The 17,894-nt window shown below is 46.1% G+C and overlaps 1 protein-coding gene across 2 annotated transcripts in view; it reads right to left on the bottom strand.

The window, feature by feature from the left end:
- LOC119179667 (uncharacterized) overlaps positions 1-17,894 on the bottom strand; it is a 224,172-nt gene that overhangs the window by 15,229 nt on the left and 191,049 nt on the right. Inside the window, exon 5 of one of the 2 annotated variants that reach the window (XM_075869769.1) lies at positions 3,754-4,684. The exons of the other annotated variant lie outside the window; for it this stretch is intronic. Within the exon in view, the coding sequence (XP_075725884.1) occupies positions 4,581-4,684 (104 nt within the window). The 3' untranslated portion in view covers positions 3,754-4,580. Of the gene's footprint in view, positions 1-3,753; positions 4,685-17,894 lie in introns of those variants that run through there. 2 annotated transcript variants of the gene reach the window in all.

The following is a 17,894-nucleotide window of genomic DNA, read 5'->3' as shown; positions in this document are numbered from 1 at the left end:
ACTGCCTTTGCGCGCTGTCTTCACGCCTTACATTCATGATTCACCGAAGCGGCGAATACGAGAATGTGCCCGTTGACCATATTTTGTTGGTTGCGATGTCATGTCTGTGCACGGATTGACTTTCAGCAGGACATTTCCTGACTAGTGTTCAGCTATTTTGACCAAGTGGCCGACTGCATGCAGTTGTACAACCTACGAGACGTTTTACTCGTACACTTCCGTTACGTCTCATATATGTAGCTTCCCTGTTGCTGTTGTGGCTAAGGAGTTATGTTAGCTTAATGCTTTTTATAGTACGTCTCATTTTCGGCCAATGGCGGCATTTTATTCGGGCTGTACTCCAGAAGAAGATGTAGAAACTAACCTCATCCTATTAACGCAGTGCCTACAATCCTGACCGAGTTGCTATATCTCCAATAATTGAACACAATTTCAAGGTGCACATGACAGAAACGGCGTGAAATCTAGCATTGGCTGTAGTTGAAATATTGTTACACAAGAGGAGACTACCACAGAGAACGCACAACATGACTGCTGATGTTGAATGTTCTCACTGTCCTGTTTTCCTTTATGCACTAAAATTTGAACAGCCAGACTGCTTTCCCTGTCATTTCATTATGTTTGGATTTGTTTAGTTTTAATAGTAATATTATCGGGGGTTTTACATGCCAAAAACATAATATGAATATGATGATGATGATGATATATGGTGTTTTTGGCGCAAGGGCAATTTAATGGCCAAAGAGCACCAATTCATGGGACAAAGAAAGTGGACAATGATTGTGATTAGCGGCTGTATAAGGGCCATAAAATTCCTCGCAATAAGGCGGGTAAAAACATACAAGTAATAAAATCATGACCATTCCGTGAAAGGTGTGTGTGGTGTGAATAGGTGACAAAAGTTGGTGATAATGAAAAACGATGGTGGACATGTATGGCATTAGCACAAGTACCTCACACGTTAGTACCCTTGCGTGCAAGGGCCGTGAGGCAAGTGCTTTCCTGTGTAGCCACCACAGCAAAAACCTCTCTAGAGAGGTCGTGCTACGGTATGCCTGGGTATATGATATGAAAATTATAAATTTCCTTTAAAAACGCTAATAATGATTTGTGACTAAAAAGCGGTTCCCTACCGACGAACATTGCAGGGTGTAAAGGTATATGTTGTCGGTAGGATAGTGGGAAGTGTTGTCTTCTTAGAGTGTCTAAAGGTTTACATTGAATTAAAACGTGAAGAACTGTTAATGCCTCACCACATTTATCACACAATGGTGGATCACCACCGGACAAAAGATGTGTGTGTGTCGTGTATATGTGTCCTATCCTGATTCTTGTTAGTGTTACCTCTGTTAGACGTGATTTTGATACTGGTGGCCAATGGCCAAGGTGTGGCTTGATAACGTGTAGTTTGTTTTGTGTGTGTGTATCCCACTTGCTCTGCCAGTAGTCCCTGAGTTTTCGTTTGAGAGACGGCTTAAGATCAAGGGCCGGGATTGATGTGGGTGTAATGGCGGTGCTTTCGTGGGCGGATGCAGCAAGCTGATCCGCCATCATGTTGCCTTGAATCTCACGGTGCCCTGGCACCCAGCACACAACAACATGTCGGTTGAGTGTGTAGAGTGTGCATAAAATGGAGTAAAGTGAAACGAGGACAGGGTTTTTTTTTGTTTTTTAAGACTGTGCAGAGCCGTTACCACACTGAGGGAGTCTGTGTAAATTACTGCTTTTGGTATTTGTAATTGTTTGATGTGTTTACCTGCCACAAGTATCGCCTAAGCTTCCGCTGTGAAGATACTTGTGCCTGGATGTAGAGGGCCAGCATCCGAAAAGGAAGGGCCAACAGCAGCGTAGGACACAGAGGAGTTAGACTTACTCTACCCAAGACTCCTCTACCCAAGTGCTTGCCTATTTCGGTTCATAAAGAAGCTTGAAGAGTTGTTCACAAGAAAAGCAGCCCGTGAACAACTCAATGGAGACAGCATTTTAGATGTGCTGACCATTGTTGAAGCAAGGCTTTGGCAAGAGGTTGGGTGCCCAAGCCATTTCTTAATGCTCTCTCAAAAAAAAATACAATTCTATGTTGTTACACGACTTCATTTTTACATTAAAGGGCTAAATACAGACAGAGCAGGCAAACGCCAGAAAGCAAAGCACTTAAAGATAAGCCCCTGCTGTTACATATTTTTTCCTTGCTTTAGAAGATTTTTAAAAATTTAATATTGTTCCTGTGTGGATTTTACAAGTGTAGGTTGAAATTGATGTATGAGTCCTTTCTGAATATTCTTTTTCTGTGTCACTGACCCAAATACAAGAGAATGCCAGATTTGAAAAACAAGCAAAATAGTATGTTGCCACTCGCCATGCATACTATAGCAATAAACCCTTGACTAAGTGGCAACTCTGCTTAATTCAATTGTGAATGGTGACTTTGGTCCTTGGCGTACCATCAACAGTGCGATTAATATGATCTACGAGAACATCTGTAGATCTCTATAAAAATGCACGTTATTTGAATGGAAATGTGTCTATTATTTGTCATTTTCAGTATTTCTTCTGATTCAGTGTCTTTACTTATTGTGTGAACAATATGTGTTGAGTGTTCATGTGTTGTTGTGAACTTTTTTATGCCAAGTGTGCTATTGAAAATATTTAGCATCTCTTTGTGATTATTTGTAGTTGTGAATATTTTTCTAGCATCTATTGGGCTGTTTTAGGAGACATGCTCTTTGTCGCACACGCTGATAAGTACACAATGGGGCAAGGCCCTCTTCAAGCTATTTCAGCGTTTTCCATCTGCTTTCACTTTGAGAAAAAAAAAATGAAAGTGATTGATATGCATGGCTTTTGTGGAGTACGGTCATTCTGCTGCCCCACCAACTAAACTTTTAACTTATTCCCGTGAACGATTGTTGTCTATATTTTTTTCCACACCTTCATTACAAGTTCACTTTTATTTATTGGGCATGATTAAGGATAGGTCTTTCCTTCTGTGCACTACCACACATTTCCTTGCACTTTTCAGGAGAATATATCAGCTGAGAGCGCGTAAGGCGCTTAAGTTTGTAGTAATATTGTTTTATTTAGTGAGAGTACGACTTCACTAAAGTTACTATTGATTACAAACGCTAGCATATTGGTGGAGAAATGTGAGCCGCTTATATGCCACTCTGCGACTTATTAAATTAGTGATCATGAAAACATTAGTCTCTTTTATCTAAAGGCAATCGATGTCAGTGCACGTTAAAATTTCCGGAGTCCTCCACTACGCCGTGCTTCATAAGCAGAAAGTGGTTTCATAAATCAATTATCTAAAGGCAATAAAACTGCGAGAGCGCAATACAAAACTGGCTGTTTACAGCGTATATTGCATCCCGCTGATGACGCGCTCATGTTTAGCAGTACTTCATGCACCAGGACGACGGCCAAAGCAAGAATATGCTCAGGCAAAAGAAGAAAAGCAACGAAAATGGCTATGACTAGGGGTTGCACAAGAGTAGTTTGTGCTTGAAGCGCTGGCAAACTAACCTTCGCGCTGCGTTGGCTGAGAGCAGTAACGCGTCGCTTCCATTGCAGGTGGTGGTGGCGGCATCTACCAGGTAAGACAAAGTGCGTCAGTGCACGGCCTCCAGTCAGCCCACTACCCCTTTCTAGAACACTTTAGCCGCGTCCGGCTTCTCAAGCACATGCAAGCCACATGTTGCCAGACAGCATCGCACTTTCGGCTAGACACCGCTATATAAGACGAGGGGCGACTTTAGCGTATTATTTTATTGAAAATTATATAATAAAAATAAATGGGTGGGCGCGTCAGCTGCGCCATGGTCCAACGGGTAACACCGTTTGCGTTTATCGGGCAGGTCTTTGCGGCAATCAGCCTCGTCGACGCCTGCGGCAATGCGACATGCGCTTTGCACACTGGAAGCCCCGGAAATCCAGGAGCCAGTGCGCATACGCCGTCTGCCGGATGCTCACTGTATCTGGGAGCACCAGACCGAACAGCTGGACCGAAAGATGGCGCCTTCATCATTTCTACCGAGGGACTCTTGGAACCTACGGCATCTCCGGGATCATCAACATCAGCCTTTCCATCGCCTATAAAGGACCACACCCTGCAAGCGGCACTTTGTGGGCTCGTCAGCTGCGCCTTGGTCCAGCGGGTAACACCGCTTGCGTTTATCGCGCCGGTACGCCATTACGATTCTCTTTTTGCTAAGAAGACTAGCAATCGTTACCTGGTGCAGCTGCCGAGCCCCCACTGCCTTGCGTTGTTATTGTGTGATTGTGTGAACATTGTGCATGAGCTGTTGTTGCTGTCAGGCGACATAGAGGAAAACCCAGGTCCAACCACACGTAGCTCTACTACCTAGAGTGACCAGACGATGTATGCTTTGCTAACAACCTTAGAAGCCAGCCAGGCCACCATCCTGGCCGAACTGAAGGCTATCAATACTCGCCTGACTAGCACGGAACAAACCCTTGCCGATTTGGTTGTGCGGATTGCGCAGACGGAAGACCAGTGCAAATTGCTACCCGATATGCGGTCTGATGTAGACGTTCTACTCCGCTCATCCGCCCAGACATCAGATAGCATCGCCGGCATTGAGGAAAGGTTGAATGACCCAGAGGATAGGTTGCGTCGCTGCAACCTTGTCTTCTATGGCATCAGTGAAGGCGAGTCTGAATCCTGGAACGATAGCGAAAAACTGGTCACAGATATTTGCAATAAAAATTTGAAGGTAGCACTCGAACCTAAAGATATTCACAGAGCACATCGTATCGGCAAAATTGCTCGTGACAAAAAACGCCCCATTATTGTTCATTTCTCTTCTTTTAAGACTAAAGATGATAGTTTATCTAAGGCCTTCAAGCTCAAGGGCACAACAGTCAGTATCTCTGAGGATTTCTGTGCTGCCACTCGTTCAATACATCGCGAGCTCGTTCAATTCGCCCGAGAACAGAAGGTTCCTTTCAAGCTACGCTACAAAAAATTAATAATCGACAAGAAAACTTACTACTATGACACCGCTGATAAGGCGGTTAAAGAAAGAACAGCACGGGCGAGCTAGCAAGAAAATAATATAACGGAGCCTTGTCTTTCCAAATCACACCCCTGCAACACACCGAAACGTGCGTCGCTACGTCCTAACGACGTCACATACTCGATTCTTTGCATTAACATTCGCAGTATAATTCCAAAGCGTGAAGAAGTATCCGCCGTCATTCAACCATGTGATTGTGATATTGTCGTTCTTAGCGAAACATGGCTTTCATCGCATCTTTCTGACGCGGAAGTTGCTCCGTACATGCAAGCTGAGCAACGAAGCTTCATCTTTTCTTTTGAAGAAGGTTTCCATGACCGCTCTGTAGATCACAACTGGAACTTGCTTTCGGAGAAAATTCAAGAATTAACTGATAAATATGTTCCAACGGTAAAAATTAAAAGCAAACGATCGGCACCGTGGTTTTCTGGCTCAATTAGCAAACAAATACGCAGAAAGAAGCGACTGTTTAGAAAAGCCAAAGCCAGAAATAGTCCGTCCGCATGGCAGGCGTATCAAGGCTCAGTAAAGAAGCTAACGAAAACAATTCGTATTGCCAAGCGAAATTTTTTTGAGACAACATTGCCTAATATGCTACAAACTAATCCAAAACAATTTTGGAAAGCTATAAACCCATCTCCTGCCACCCCAATAAGATTGTATAACGATCAAAACGTAGAACTTAGCGATAGTGAGACAGCCACAGTACTCAACGTGGCGTTCTCCTCGGTTTTCACGATGATGATGATGATGATGATATGGTGTTTTTTGGCGCAAGGACCATTTGATGGCCAAAGAGCGCCAGTTCATGGGACAAGAGATGTGGACAATGATTGTGATTAGCGGCTGTATAAGGGCCATGAAATTCCTCGCGGTAAGGCGGGTAAAAACATACAGGTAATAAAATCATGACCATGCCGTGAAAGGTGTGTGTGGTGCGAATAGATGAACAAAGTTGGTGATAATAAAAGACGATGGTGGATATGTATGGCATTAGCACAAGTGCCTCACTCGTTCATACCCTTGCGTCCAAGGGCCGTGAGGCAAGTGCTTTCTTGTGTAGCCACCGCAGCGAAAACCTCTCAAGAGAGGTCGTGCTACGGAATGCCCGCGTATATGATATGAAAACTATGAATTTCTTTTAAAAACGCTAGCAATGATTTATGACTAAAAAGCGCTTCCCTACCAAAGAACATTGCAGGGTGTAAAGGTATATGTTGTCAGTAGGGTAATGTAAAATGTTGTTTTCTTATAGTTTTTAAGTGTTTACACTGGATTAACAAGTGAAGGACGGTTAATGGTTCACCACATCTGTCACACAATGGTGGATCGCCACCAGACAAAAGATATGTGTGTGTCGTGTATGTGTGTCCTATCCTGAGTCTCGTTAGTATTACCTCTGTATGACGCGATTTCGATACGGGCAGCCAATGACCAAGGTGTGGCTTAATAACGTGTAGTTTGTTTTGTGTGTGTGTATCCCACTTGCTCTGCCAGTAGTCCCGAAGGTTTCGTTTGAGAGACGGCTTAAGATCAAAGGCCGGGATTGATATGGATATAATGGCGGTGCTCTCATGGACGGATGATGATGATGAGTAGTTTTTAGTGGCGCAAGGGCCAATTGATGGCCAAAGAGCACCATTTCAATTGACTACAGATATGAACAATGATATGGTGCGCGGCTGTAAAGGGGCCTTAAAATTCCTCGCTCTAACGCGGGCTAAAACATGAAAGTAATAAAATCATGACAGTGGCGTGACATATGTGTGGTGATAGCTGATGGCAAAATGTCATGATAATAAAACCATGATGAAGATATAGTCACCGCAGCCACGACCACTCCATGGAGGTCAGGCTACGGATGACCTCGAAATATCGGGTGAAAGCTTTGCACTTCTTTTAAAAATGTAAAAAGTGTTTGTAGTTTAAAAAGCGGATCCCTACCGATGAGCATCCCAGGGTGTAGAGGGAGCTGCTGTCGGTAGGGCAGTAAAAAGTGCTTTTTTTCTTACAGCATCTAGCTCATTGCACTGGACGAGAATGTGGAGAACCGTAAGGGGCTCTCCACATCTCTCACAATATGGTGGATCACCGGTAGACAGAAGAAATGAATGTGTAGAATGTGTGTGTCCAGTCCTAAGCCTTGTTAGTATTACTTCCGTGTGTCGTGATTTTGATAGTGGCGGCCAATAACCTAGTTGCGGCTTAATAGCATGGAGTTTATTATCTGTTTGTTTATCCCACATGCTCTGCCAATACTCCCTGAGCTTTCGTTTTATAAAAGGTTTTAAGTGAAGTGCAGGGACTGGTGTTGGTGCATTGGCAGTAGTGACATTGGCGCAAGCAGCCAGATTGTCGGCCAAAACGTTCCCTTGTATTTCACGGTGCCCTGGAACCCAGCAGACAACGACATGCTGTTTTGATGCGTAGAGTGTGCACAGAAGTGAGTAGAGTGACACCAGCACGGGGCTCTTGTGTTTTTTAGGAGTTTTCAGGGCTTTGACCACACTTAGGGAATCTGTGTATATTACTGCCTTTTGTAATTTTATCTGTTTAATGTGTTTTACGACCGCCAGTATTGCGTAAGCTTCTCCTGTGAAAATGCTTGCATTAGGATGAAGAACGCCGGCCTCAGAAAAGGATTGGCCTATTGCTGCATATGACACAGAAGTGTTTGACTTTGACGCATCAGTAAAGAACTCAGGGCATGTGTATTTATGTTGTAGTTCTAAAAAGTATGTATGTATGTGTGCAAGTGGTGCGTGCTTTGTGACATCAACAAAAGAAACATCACATTCTATAAGCTGCCACTGCCACGGTGGCAGATATGTTGCAGGATCCATCAAACTGGGTTCAAGAAGAGGCACACCTGTTCCTTCGGCCAAGCTCCTTACACGCAGCGCGTAGGGCTGCCTAAACGAAGGTCGGTTCTCGAACAAGCCAGAACAAGACAAATCATTAATTGTGAAATGGGAAGGATGTTTCTTGCCTGCCTTCACCTTCAAAAAGTACAAAAAGGACAGGGAACATCTTTGTAGGTGGAGCGACCATTCATTCGAATCCACGTACAGGCTCTCCACAGGGCTGGTGCGGAAAGCACCCGTAGAGAGGCGAATGCCTAGATGGTGGACAGGGTCGAGAATTTTCAAGGCTGATGGTGTTGCCGACTGGTAGACTATAGCACCGTAATCTAGGCGTGTGCGTACGAGGCTTTTATATAAGTTAATTAAACATTTCCTGTCACTTCCCCATGTAGTGTGTGACAACACTTTCAAAATGTTCATTGTTTTTAAGCACCTGTCCCTTAAATACTTGATGTGTGGGATGAAAGTTAGCTTAGTGTCTAATATGAGACCGAGAAACTTGTGCTCGGTCTTCACTGACAGAGGTTGACCATGCAGGTCAATGTCGGGGTCAGGATGGAGGCCCCTCTTTCGGCTGAACAAGACACAAGTGCTCCTTTGCGCGTTGAGTATAAAACCATTCTCGTTTGCCCATTGAGATACGTTATTCAACCCTAGTTGAACTTGACGTTGGCACATTGAGATGTTGCAAGATTTGTAACCAATCTGCACATCATCGACATATATGCAGTAAAAAATATTTCGTGCGAGAGACAGGTGCAAGGAATTCATTTTAACTATGAAAAGTGTACAGCTCAATACACCTCCTTGTGGCACTCCTGTTTCTTGGACAAATACTCGAGATAAGACAGTGCCAACTTGGACACGGAATGTACGGTTGGACAGGTAGCTTTCGATAACTGTCAGCATTCTACCCCGCACACCTAAATGTGACAGGTCTCGCAATATGCCGAAGCGCCATGCAGTGTCATATGCCTTTTCCATATCGAGAAACACAGAAAGAAAAAATTGCTTATGAACAAAAGCGTCGCGAATTTGTGCCTGGATACGGACAAGGTGGTCAGTGGTGGACCGAGCCTCTCGAAACCCACACTGGTATGGGTCAAGTAGGCCACTAATTTCAAGGAAGTGCATCAGGCGCCTGTTAATCATTTTTTCAAAGACTTTGCAAATACAGCTGGTTAATGCTATTGGCCTGTAGCTGGAAACTGAGGCCGGGTCCTTGCCTTGTTTTAAAATTGGGATAATGATAGCTTCCTTCCAGGCTGAGGGTAGCTCGCCAGAAGACCATATCGCATTATAGAGAGAGAGGAGAGCTTTCTGGGTTTCAGTGGGCAGGTGTTTCAACATTTCATATGCCACACGGTCCGGGCCTGGGGCAGATTTATTGCAGTAGGCAAGTGAGGCCTGCAGTTCAGCAAAACAGAAAGGTTCGTTGTATGCCTCATGTGTTCTGGGCTTGCGCTCTAATCTCTGTTTTTCTATTGCGGTTTTGTATCGTCGGAACGCTTCACTATAGTGTGTTGAGCTGGAGACCTGTTCAAAGTGCGCTCCGAGAGTGTTTGCCTGGTCTTCCAAACTCTCCCCTTTTGTGTTCACTAGAGGAAGCGAATGTGCTTCTCGTCCTGCCACCTTGCCAACCATGCTCCAGACTCTCGACTCATCTGTGTATGAGTTAATGCCCGATACGAATTTGTGCCAACTTTCTCTTCTCGCCTGTCGGCGCGTCCTCCTTGCTTGCGACTTGACGTTCTTAAAGTTTACAAGATTCTCGGCTGTGGGCGAGTCTCTAAGCAGCCTCCATGCCTTATTTTGTTTTTTTCGAGCATCACGGCACTCATTATTCCACCATGGGACTCGTCGTTTGCTTGACGGTCCACATGTTTGGGGAATACATTTTGCTGCTGCATCAACCAAGAAAGCTGTAAAGTAGCATACAGCATCCTCTATGCTCAATTCCGCCATGTCAGTCCAAGATAATAAAGTCATTTTTTGAAACTTTCCCCAATCAGCTTTGTCGGTGAGCCATTTTGGAACTTGTACAGGACATGTATTTGTTATTGATGAGCTGATAACGATAGGAAAATGGTCACTACCATATGGATCATTAATAACTTCCCATTTAAGTAGAGGCAGGAGTGATGGGAATATTACGCTGAGGTCTATTGCTGAGTACGTATTGTTAGCAATGTTGTAGTATGTTGGCGCTTTCCGATTCAGAAGGCATGCACCGCAAGAAAAAAGAAGCTGTTCAATCAGGCAACCTCGAGCATCGCAGCGAGAGTCACCCCACAGATTGCTATGTGCATTGAAATCTCCCAGAAGAATATAAGGTTCTGGAAGTTCGTCTATGAGGGACTCGAATTCATGCTCTTCGAGACGGTGTTGTGGAGGTATGTATAGAGAGCAGATGGTGACGAGCTTATTCAATAGAACTGCTCGAACAGCCACCGCCTCAAGGGATGTTTGTAATGTTAGGTGTGTGCATGCAATTCCTTGATTGACTATAATGGCAACACCACCGGATGGCACAATGGCATCATTCCGGTCTTTCCGAAAGATAATGTAGTGACGTAAAAAGTTGGTGTGTTTCGGTTTCAGGTATGTCTCTTGTACGCACAGCACTTTAGGTGTATGTTTGTGTAAAAGTTCCTGGATATCGTCGAGGTTTCTCAACAGTCCTCTGACGTTCCACTGTAGTATTTGTGTCATTTTAATTTAGTGTGGTGCTGTGCATACAGAGGTGTTGCGTTAGTTTACAGGGCCTTCTGAGGGCCCTGTGATTCGAGGTTTTTCTTTTTTGGCGCACTCCAAGGAGTTGCGCCTATCCTTCGGCGTCTGAGGCGCCGAAGGAGTGGGACTTGTATCCATCACCTCGTGTGAGGTGGTGGATGTTGCCTGCTGGGCAGGCACATTCACTGAACTTTCGGACCTGACTGCGCCTGCAGTGGTCCGAGGTTCAGCAGACACTAGGGTCTGCCGGCCCTGTTTGTCAGGGGGCGGAGCAGTACAGGCTGCTCCAGCCGGGGGCGCTGGTGGCACGACCGCGGCCACACACTGTGTGGCATTCGCGGGTGCCGAGGCATGTGGCGCGGCGCCCCGGCGCGTCACATCTGCAAAGGAGGGATAAAATGGGTTGTGTATTGCGAAGCGTTGGCGCGCTTCTTGGAATGTGAGATTAAATTTAACTTTAAGTTCTACTATTTGTTTCTCTTTTTTCCATGCGGGGCATGATCGTGAGTAGGCAGCGTGATCTCCTTCACAGTTCGAACAACGAGTTGTTTCTGAGGTGCAGTTGTCTGATATGTGTTGAATGGATGCGCACTTCGCGCAAGTGGCACGCCCTCTGCAACTCTGCGATCCATGACCGAAACGTTGGCACTTGAAACATCGACGAGGGTTGGGAATGTATGGTCTTACACGAAGCTTACAATAGCCGGTTTGGATTGATTCTGGTAGGTCACTTGTTCCAAACGTAATTATTACGTGTTTTGTAGGGGTCAGTTTGTTGTTGCGTCTTATTGTTTGTTATTCGTTGGACTTTGACCACGTTCTGGTCCTGCCAACCTTCAAGCAGCTCACTTTCAGAAAGCTCAGTAAGATCATCATCAGAAATTACGCCACGGACAGTGTTCATGGACCTGTGTGGGCCCACCGAAACAGGGGTTTCCCCAAAGGCCACAAGCTTAGACAGCTTTTCATACTGAGCTTTGTCACGAACCTCCAGAAGAAGATCGCCACTTCCCATCTTTGTTACTTTGTAACCTGGGCCTATTGCTTCTGTGAGAGTTTTGGAGACGAGAAAAGGTGAAATAGCTCGGACTGTCTTCTTTTCGTTTTGACTGTGAATTACATGGTACTTTGGGAATGTGGGCTTTGGTGTGTTAGGCAAGAAAGTATCTTCGGTGCGCCACCTTTTTAGGGAGCGATCAGGAAGGGGGGGAAAAGATTTTGCCATAAAATACAATAAAGTTCGGCGGCGATGGTGGCCACCCACCACCGAGCCCAACAAGGGGACGCTACAAGGTTGACTAGTGAACACTTGGAGACGCCAGCCATGCATCGCCGCTATAACCGAATATAACTAACTACCCAAGGTTGGGTAACTACACAGGGTTAACCCTCGCCGCCAGGAAATTCGGAAGTAAACGGAAAAGAGAAGTTGACAGGACAGATAAAAAGTGAGAGATAAAGACGAAGATGTAGGAAGAGAGAGATAGGAAAAGGCGACTGCCGATTTCCCCTGGGTGGGTCAGCCCAGGGGTGCCGTCTACGTGAAGCCGGGGCCAAAAGGGTGTGTTGCCTCTGCCGGGGGGCCTTAAAGGTCCAATCACCCAGCGTCAGCTCAACCCCCAGGATCCCCTTTTCCCCGGACACGGCAAAGCCACGCACGGCTAGGCGTGGGAGGGAGCCGAAACTCCCCCGTTAGCTCGGGTCCGTGGTGTCGCTACACACCAAACGCCTACTTGCGCAGGCGCCCCTGCGGGGTCATGGACGGATGCAGCGAGCTGATCCGCCCTCACGTTGCCTTGAATCTCACGGTGCCCTGGCACCCAGCACACTACAACATGTTGTTTGAGTGCGTAGAGTGTGCATAAAATGGAGTAAAGTGAGACAAGGACTGGGTTTTTGTGTTTTTTATGAGTGTGCAGAGCCGTTACTATACTGAGGGAGTCTGTATAAATTACTGCTTTTTGTATTTGTTATTGTTTTATGTGTTTAGCTGCCACAAGTATCGCGTAAGCTTCCGCTGTGAAGATGATACTTGTGCGTGGATGTAGAGGGCCAGCATCCGAAAAGGATGGGCCGACAGCAGCGTAGGACACAGAGGAGTTAGTCTTGGAGGCATCTGTGAAGAACTCAGGACGTGTGTATTTGTGTTGAAGTTCCAAAAAGTATGTTCGGGTATGGGCAATAGGTGCATGTTTTGTAACTTCTAGGAAAGACACACCGCAGTCTATAGTCTGCCACTGCCACAGTGGCGGGTATGCTACAGGAGCCATTAAACTGTGTTCAAGTGACACTGCAGTTTCTTGAGCTAGACACTTCAGGCGAACTGAGAAGGGCTGCCTCATCGAAGGCCTGTTTTGAAACAGAGTTGAGCTCGACAAATCATTAATTGTAGAGTATGAAGGGTGCTCCTTGTCTGCCTTCACCTTAAGGAAGTAAACAAAGGACATGTAGGTTCTTTGCAGATGAAGCGACCACTCATTTGACTGAACGTAAAGGCTTTCTACGGGGCTGGTGCGAAAAGCACCCGTAGAAAGGCGGATGCAAAATGGTGCACGGGGTCCAGCATCTTCAAGGCACTTTGAGTAGCAGACTGATAGACAACGGCCCCATAATCTAAGCGGGTGCGAATGAGGCTTCTATAGATGTTCATGGGGCATTGCCTATCACTACCCCAAGTAGTACGTGACAACACTTTTAAAACATTCATGGCTTTTAAACATTTTGTTTTTAGATACTTGATGTACGGCACGAAGGACAACTTGTTGTCCAAGATTAGGCCTAAGAATTTATGCTCGGCTTTGACGGACAGACGTTGCCCGTTCAGCCGAATGTCAGGTTCCGAGTGCATGCCTCTCTTTCGAGAGAACAAGACACACGTGCTTTTTTGTGGGTTAAGTCGAAATCTCTTTTCATCTGCCCATTTGGAGACCTTGTTTAAACCCAGCTAAACCTGCCGCTCACACATTGCCAAGTTGCATGACTTGAAGCCAAGCTGGACGTCATCGACATATGTGCAATAAAACATATTGCGAGGGATGGTCAAGCGCAAGGAATTCATTTTTATGAGAAAAATTGTGCAGCTAAGTACACCACCTTGTGGCACGCCTGTTTCCTGAACAAATGTTTGGGAAAGAACCGTGCCCACTCGGACACGGAATGTCCGGTTTGACAGGTAACTTTTGATTATGTGAAACATTCTTCCGCGCACGCCAAGGTGGGAAAGGTCTCTTAGAATTCCGAAACGCCATGTTGTATCATAAGCCTTTTCGATATCGAGGAACACAGAGAGAAAATATTGTTTATGGACGAAGGCGTCTCTGATCTGTGCCTCGATACGAACAAGGTGGTCTATGGTGGATCTACCTTCTCGAAACCCGCACTGAAATTGGTCGAGCAAATTATTTGTTTCAAGGGAATGTACAAGTCGGCAGTTTATCATTTTTCGAAGACTTTGCACAAGCATCTTGTAAGTGCTATAGGCCTATAACTCGAGGATAAAGAAGGGTCTTTGCCCTCTTTCAAAATGGGAATAATAATAGCCTCTTTCCAGGAGGTAGGGATAGCGCCAGAAAACCAGATAGCATTGTACAAACAAAGAAAGGTTTTTCGTGTTTCGATTGGTAGGTTTTTTTAACATTTCATACACCACACGGTCAGAACCCGGGGCAGAAGTACTGTAGGAGTTTAGAGACATTTGCAGCTCAGCTAGACTGAAAGCTTGGTTATATGGCTCGGATCTAGTGGATTTATGTTCTAGTTTCTGCTTTTCTATTCTTGTTCTATATTTTTGGAAAGTGTCAGTATAGTGGGATGAGCTGGACACCTGTTCGAAGTGTGCACCGAGGAAGTTTGCCTGATCTTCCAAGGTATCACCCCGAGTGTCCACGAGTGGAAGTGTGTGTACTTGTTTTCCTGCTATCCTACCAACCATGTTCCAGACTTTGGCCTCTTGTGTGTATGAATTGATCCCTGACAAAAACTTCTGCCAGCTTTCTCTTCTGGCCTGCCGGCGCGTTCTCCTGCCTTGAGACTTTATTTTCTTGAAGGTGTCAAGATCTTCGGCTGTCGGTGAGTTCCGAAGCAGCCTCCAAGCTCTGTTTTGCTGTTTGCGCGCGTTTTGGCATTCAGAGTTCCACCATGGCACACGCCGTTTTCCTGGGTGTCCATTTGTTTGTGGGATGCATTTTGTTGCAGCATCAATCAAAAAAGCTGTGAAGTAGTCGACAGCAACATCAATGCTTAAAGTACATATGTCACTCCAATCTATACGAGCGATGGTATGAAACCGTTCCCAGTCGGCTCTGTTTATGAGCCATTTGGGAACACGGGGTGTACATTCAGTTGCTGTAGTTGTGCTCAAAACTACGGGAAAGTGGTCGCTTCCGTACAGATTACTGACGACTTTCCACTGAAGTAGAGGCACAAGAGATGGAGATACTATGCTTAGGTCTATAGAGGAGTAGGTGTTATGTGCGATATTATAATAGGTTGGTTCTTTTCGGTTTAGGAGACACGCGCTCGACGAGAGAAGGAACTGTTCGATCAGTCGACCTCGCGCGTCATACCGAGTCTCCCCATAGCCTGCTATGCGCATTGAAGTCTCCAAGGAGAACATAAGGTTCCGGAAGTTCATCAATTCAAGAGTGTAAATCACGTTTTTGCAGCTTATAGCTAGGAGGGATGTAAATAGTGCAGATTGTGATTAGTTTATCAAAAAGAACCGCTCGAACAGCCACTGCCTCAAGGGATGTTTAACACCTCCGGATGATGTCATGGCATCATCACGGTCCTTTCGAAAAATAACGCATTTGCGAGGAAAATTTGTGTGTTTTGAATTAAGGTGTGTTTCTTGTACACACAGCACTTTTGGTGAGTGTTCGTGTAGGAGTTCTTGGATGTTGTCAAGGTTTCTGAGAAGGCCCCTGACGTTCCATTGTATAATTTGAGTGTTCATGGTGAATGTAAAATAATGCTATGTGTACGAAAAGCGAGTGGCTGTTTAGACGGGGAGTTTGAGTTCACTTAACAGGGCCATCACCAGGCCCTGTTATTTGCTTTTTTGTTTTCTTGGCGCGCTCCAAGGGGCCACGCCGCTCTTTCGGCACCAAGGGTGCCGACGTATCCATTGCCTCCTCGGAGGCACTGGATGCCCGCACGTGCGGGCTGTTAGTTTGGATTTTGGGCCTCGCCTGGTGAGGGGAGGCCTTGAGACCCGGAGACTCTGGAGTCTCCGGTCTCTGCTTGGGAGTAGGCGGTGTAGCCTGGACTACAGTCGCCTTGGGGGCAGGTGCCACAGCCGACGGCTCGCTCTGCGCAGGCCGACGGGGTGGCAAGGGCTGGTGCGGCGTTGCCCCCTGACGCGCCGCATCAGCATATGTTGCGCCGTAAAATGGCGACACTCTTCGTCTTGCTTCTTTGAATGTGATGTTTTCTTTGACTTTAAGAGTGATTATTTCTTTTTTCTTTCTCCAGTTAGGACATGAACGCGAATACGCGGCGTGTTCCCCATCACAGTTCACGCAGTGAGGCGTAGTAACACAGTTATCAGATGGGTGGCCGTGGCTACCACATCTTGCACAAGTTTCCTGACCCCGGCAGTTCTGCGAGCCATGACCAAATCATACACATTTATAACACCGTCTTGGATTGGGAATGTAGGGACGGACAGAGAGTTTGGTGTATCCTGTGTCTATAGATGAAGGCAGTGTGCTAGATGCGAAGGTGAGTATTAATTGTTTGGTAGGTATTTCTTTGTTGTCTCGTCTGATGACGATTCGTTTCACATCTGTGACATTTTGCTCTTTCCACCCTTCAAGCAGTTCCTGTTCAGACATTTCAAGAAGGTCTGCTTCTGAAACAGCTCCGCGTGAGGTGTTCATTGATCTATGAGGTGAAATAGATACTGGAATTTTACCAAATGCTACGAGACTGCCAAGTTTTTCATAGTGGTGTTTTTCAGGCAGCTCAAGGAGAAGGTCTCCGCTAGCCATCTTTGTAACCTTGTATCCTGGGCCAAAGACCTCTGTCAGGGATTTAGCAACAAGAAATGGAGATATTGCTCTGCCTTGTCTTGTTGGGTTTTCGCTGTGCACAACATGGAATTTGGGAAAGCATTGTATGGGTTGGCTGAAAATTGATGTGTCATCGGTGCGTCCCCTCTTAGGCGGGAGACGATCTAGGAGACGGGGAAATGCAGGTGTTCCCATAGTAGTGTACTTTTTGTTCGGCAGCAATGGCGACCACCCACCATGGAGTCCAACCAGGGGACGCTGAAGCACTTAATAGCATAAGGCTGCGGACGCCAGCCGTACATTGCCACTATAACCAAATATAACTACTCAAGGTTGAGTACTTACACAAGGTTAACCCTTGCCGCCATGAAAAATCGGAAGTAAATGGAAGAGAAAAGAAGACAGGACAGATTTAAAGAAGAGAAAAGACTAAGATGTAGGAAGAGAGAGATAAAAAAAGGCGACTGCCGATTTCCCCTGGGTGGGTCAGCCCAGGGGTGCCGTCTACGTGAAGCCGGGGCCAAAGGGGTGTGTTGCCTCTGCCGGGGGGCCTTAAAGGTCCAATCACCTAGCGTCGGCTCAACCACCAGGATCCCCTTTTCCCCGGACACGGCAAAGCCACGCACGGCTAGGCGTGGGAGGGAGTAGAAACTCCCCCGTTAGCTCGGGTCCGTGGTGTCGCTACACACCAAACGCCTACTTGTGCAGGCGCCCCTGCGGGGGAATTAAAACATGAAGAACTGTTAATGCCTCACCACATTTATCACACAATGGTGGATCACCACCGGACAAAAGATGTGTGTGTGTCGTGTATGTGTGTCCTATCCTGAGTCTTGTTATTGTTACCTCTGTTAGACGTGATTTTGATACTGGCAGCCAATGACCAAGGTGTGGCTTAATAATGTGTAGTTTGTTTTGTGTGTGTGTATCCCACTTGCTCTGCCAGTAGTCCCTGAGATTTCGTTTGAGAGAGGGTTTAAGATCAAGGGTCGGGATCAATATGGGTGTAGGGGCAGTGCACTTGTGGACGGATGCAGCGAGCTGATTCGCCCTCACGTTGCCTTCGATCTCACGGTGCCCTGGCACCCAGCACACTACAACATGTTGTTTGAGTGTGTAGAGCGTGCACAAAGTGGAGTAAAGTGAGACAAGGACCGGGTTTTTTTGTTTTTGAAGACTGTGCAGAGCCGTTACCACACTGAGGGAGTCTGTGTAAATTACTGCTTTTTGTATTTGTAATTGTTTTA

The sequence above is a fragment of the Rhipicephalus microplus genome, chromosome 7 (genome assembly GCF_043290135.1).
Source record: "Rhipicephalus microplus isolate Deutch F79 chromosome 7, USDA_Rmic, whole genome shotgun sequence".
Taxonomy (NCBI): Eukaryota; Metazoa; Arthropoda; class Arachnida; order Ixodida; family Ixodidae; genus Rhipicephalus; species Rhipicephalus microplus.
The sequence above is the reverse complement of the archived record's forward strand: the minus strand, read 5'-3'. Positions and strand labels throughout refer to the sequence as shown.